Genomic DNA, 2,614 nt, shown 5'->3' on the forward strand with positions numbered 1-2,614 from the left:
AGATGTCTGGATCCAATCTCTGTAAGGCCTCTCTCTCAAGATTCTAAATCCCATCCATCCCAACTCTTTTCTTTGTCCCCACAGCCCTGAGGGAGGAAACTGCTTCCTGTGATAGTTTCCTTTCGAATTTTATAGTATAAAGACATAGTTATAGCCCTGGGTGGCGTGGCTCAGTGGGTGAGCATTGACCTCTGAACCAGGAGGTCAAGGTTCGATTCCCGTCAATGTATATGCCCAGGTTGTAGGCTCAATCCCCAGTGTCGGGCGTGCTGATCAATGATTCTCTCTCATCACTGATGTTTCTATCTCTCGCCCTCTCCCTTCCTCTCTGAAATCAATAAAAATATATTTAAAAATATGTAGTTATAAATTATACCAGTTCTTTTAATATCAGATATGCTACATTACACTGTTTTAATTTTTCTTTTGTCTCATGCTTACATCTTCAGATATTTTTAGTAAGGGCTTAATGATAAATATGTATCAATACTTATGAAATAAACAAGACCTAAAATAATTCTCTATCATCCTTACATTTGTTTCACTTTATCTTATGAAGATATTGAGAAATGGAAAACTCCCATATCCCTCATGATTTGGGGAGAATTTCCTTGCCTATAAAATACAATTCACAGAGTTATAATAGATATCTAACAAAGCATTTCTGTGAAGCACTTAGTAAACATAAGTGCTATATAAATTTGTTTTTACTACTGTGACCAACTGTGACTAGACAGTAGAAGGAAGAGCTAATGAAATAGGAGAGGTGAAAAGAAGAGAAACAATTGAAGAAAGTATTCTAGAGTGGTTTCTCAAAAATACACTGAAAATCAGGTTTAAAAATATAAGCATGAGCCTCTGTTTTTCTCATTCCATTCAACCTTGATCCCCAGTCTACACACCAAAGAATCATTTTCCCAACGATGCAGAAACCATTTATTAATATACAGCAAATACTGTTTATTGCAGACTTTCCAGCTGACGCATGTGAAAAAGGCACTATGAAAATTAATGAATCTAGATAATCTCTCTAAATGGATTTATGTTAAAATATACAACATTCTTACATAACATCTGTTTTATATATGTGAAATAATATAACATTTAATGACAAAAATCATGTTTCCAAAAATAACATTTGTTGAAGGTTAAGTATCTTTCTTTTCTATATCTAGAATCTTTCACAGGATTAACATACGTGTAAATTAAGTGTTTCTTATTACCAGAAAAACTTGACACAGATAAAGACATAAAATGGCCCCAATTTCCTTTTAACAACTAACATGAATATTCAGAACTGAGACCTTCATTAAGCAAAATACTGTAACTCACACCAATGCAGGCTACTTCCTGGGACATAGTTTGAATATATGTGACCTCTTTTCCACTTGTGCTTTCTCATATATAAGAACACAGAACAGATAATAAGCAGGATAGAAGCTAAATCAATATCCAAGCTATACAAGGAATTGTAAGCAATAGAGCCATGACGAAGAGAATGTCTCGGGAATGCTCCATAGGTTTATATTTGCACGTCCAAGGCCTTGTTGTATTTTTACAGTTCATTAAATGTTTTGATCTTTCAAAAAGTGTTGGCATTGAGAACTTTAAATAAATCAAAATATTCTATCACTGAGTATGTCAAACAAGAGACCCAGGTACGCAGAAGCTAGCCTAAGGTAACTCACAGGCAAATCTGGAATTGTTAGATTTCGAATCATGGGCAGTGTCTTCGTTTTGCTGCGATACATAACTTCACCACCGTCAAAAATGCCTGCCTTTACACTGAGATGAGGATGAAGTAATTAATCCAATAAAAAAAAAAATCCTCATCTTGGTTAAGAAAATATTTCCCAAGGGCAAAAAATTCAATGAGAATTTTTCAGTTTTAATAAAAATAATGGGCCCAGAAGCCAAGTCCTCTACTTACTTATGTTTGCATTGTTGTTTTTATGGCGATAAATAAAGTGTACCAGGAGATAAAACTGACATTCCCTTCATGGCTTCTTAAAACAAAGCACATTGGAATAATGCCAAAAATGTAAATGGAGTTTAAAAACAAACGAAGAAATTAGTGACTGCTTCCTTCATCAAAAGATTCCACTCCTGAATCACTGGCCGCAGCACTGATTTTTTCCTGTCGTCTTCGCATGATTTCTTGCAATTCAGAGCTGCCGCTGCTATCCTGAAAAGTAAACACGGTTCAGACAAGATGGTTACTGCTTTGTGCAGGCTGAAGGGCATCAAACAGCTCCGGGTAAAAACCCTTTGTGTTTTACTTCTAATATCTGTTAGAGGAAAAACTCAAGACTGCCCTTCATGTAAGTGATGCTTCTGGGTGTCACTATCACATTAATATATTTTTTATTTATATAGTGTCGTAGGGCATTTGCTCGCTCATCATGACTTTCATTTGAACATGATGAGGACATATCAATAATACATGTGGACAGTCCTGGCTGGTATGGTTCAGTGGTTAAAGCATCGGCCTGACAAATCTCATGTTTTATTCCTGGTCAAGGGTATGTACCTGGATTGCAGGTTTGATCACCAGCCCTGACTAGGTTGAGTGTAGGAGGCTACCAATCTATGTGTCTCTCTCACTTCAATGTTT

General features: G+C 36.0%; 1 protein-coding gene across 1 annotated transcript in view; it reads right to left on the minus strand.

Annotated features, from left to right (window-relative positions):
* Nucleotides 1-922: 922 nt before the first annotated feature.
* The window catches only part of EPS8 (epidermal growth factor receptor pathway substrate 8), a 110,814-nt gene continuing 109,122 nt past the window's right edge, over nucleotides 923-2,614 (minus strand). The window contains exon 22 of the mRNA XM_015570182.1: nucleotides 923-2,185. Coding sequence (XP_015425668.1) covers nucleotides 2,072-2,185 — 114 coding nt within the window. The 3' untranslated portion in view covers nucleotides 923-2,071. The remainder of the gene's footprint in view (nucleotides 2,186-2,614) is intronic.

Source organism: Myotis davidii, unplaced genomic scaffold (genome assembly GCF_000327345.1).
Source record: "Myotis davidii unplaced genomic scaffold, ASM32734v1 scaffold205, whole genome shotgun sequence".
In the NCBI taxonomy this organism is placed as follows: Eukaryota; Metazoa; Chordata; class Mammalia; order Chiroptera; family Vespertilionidae; genus Myotis; species Myotis davidii.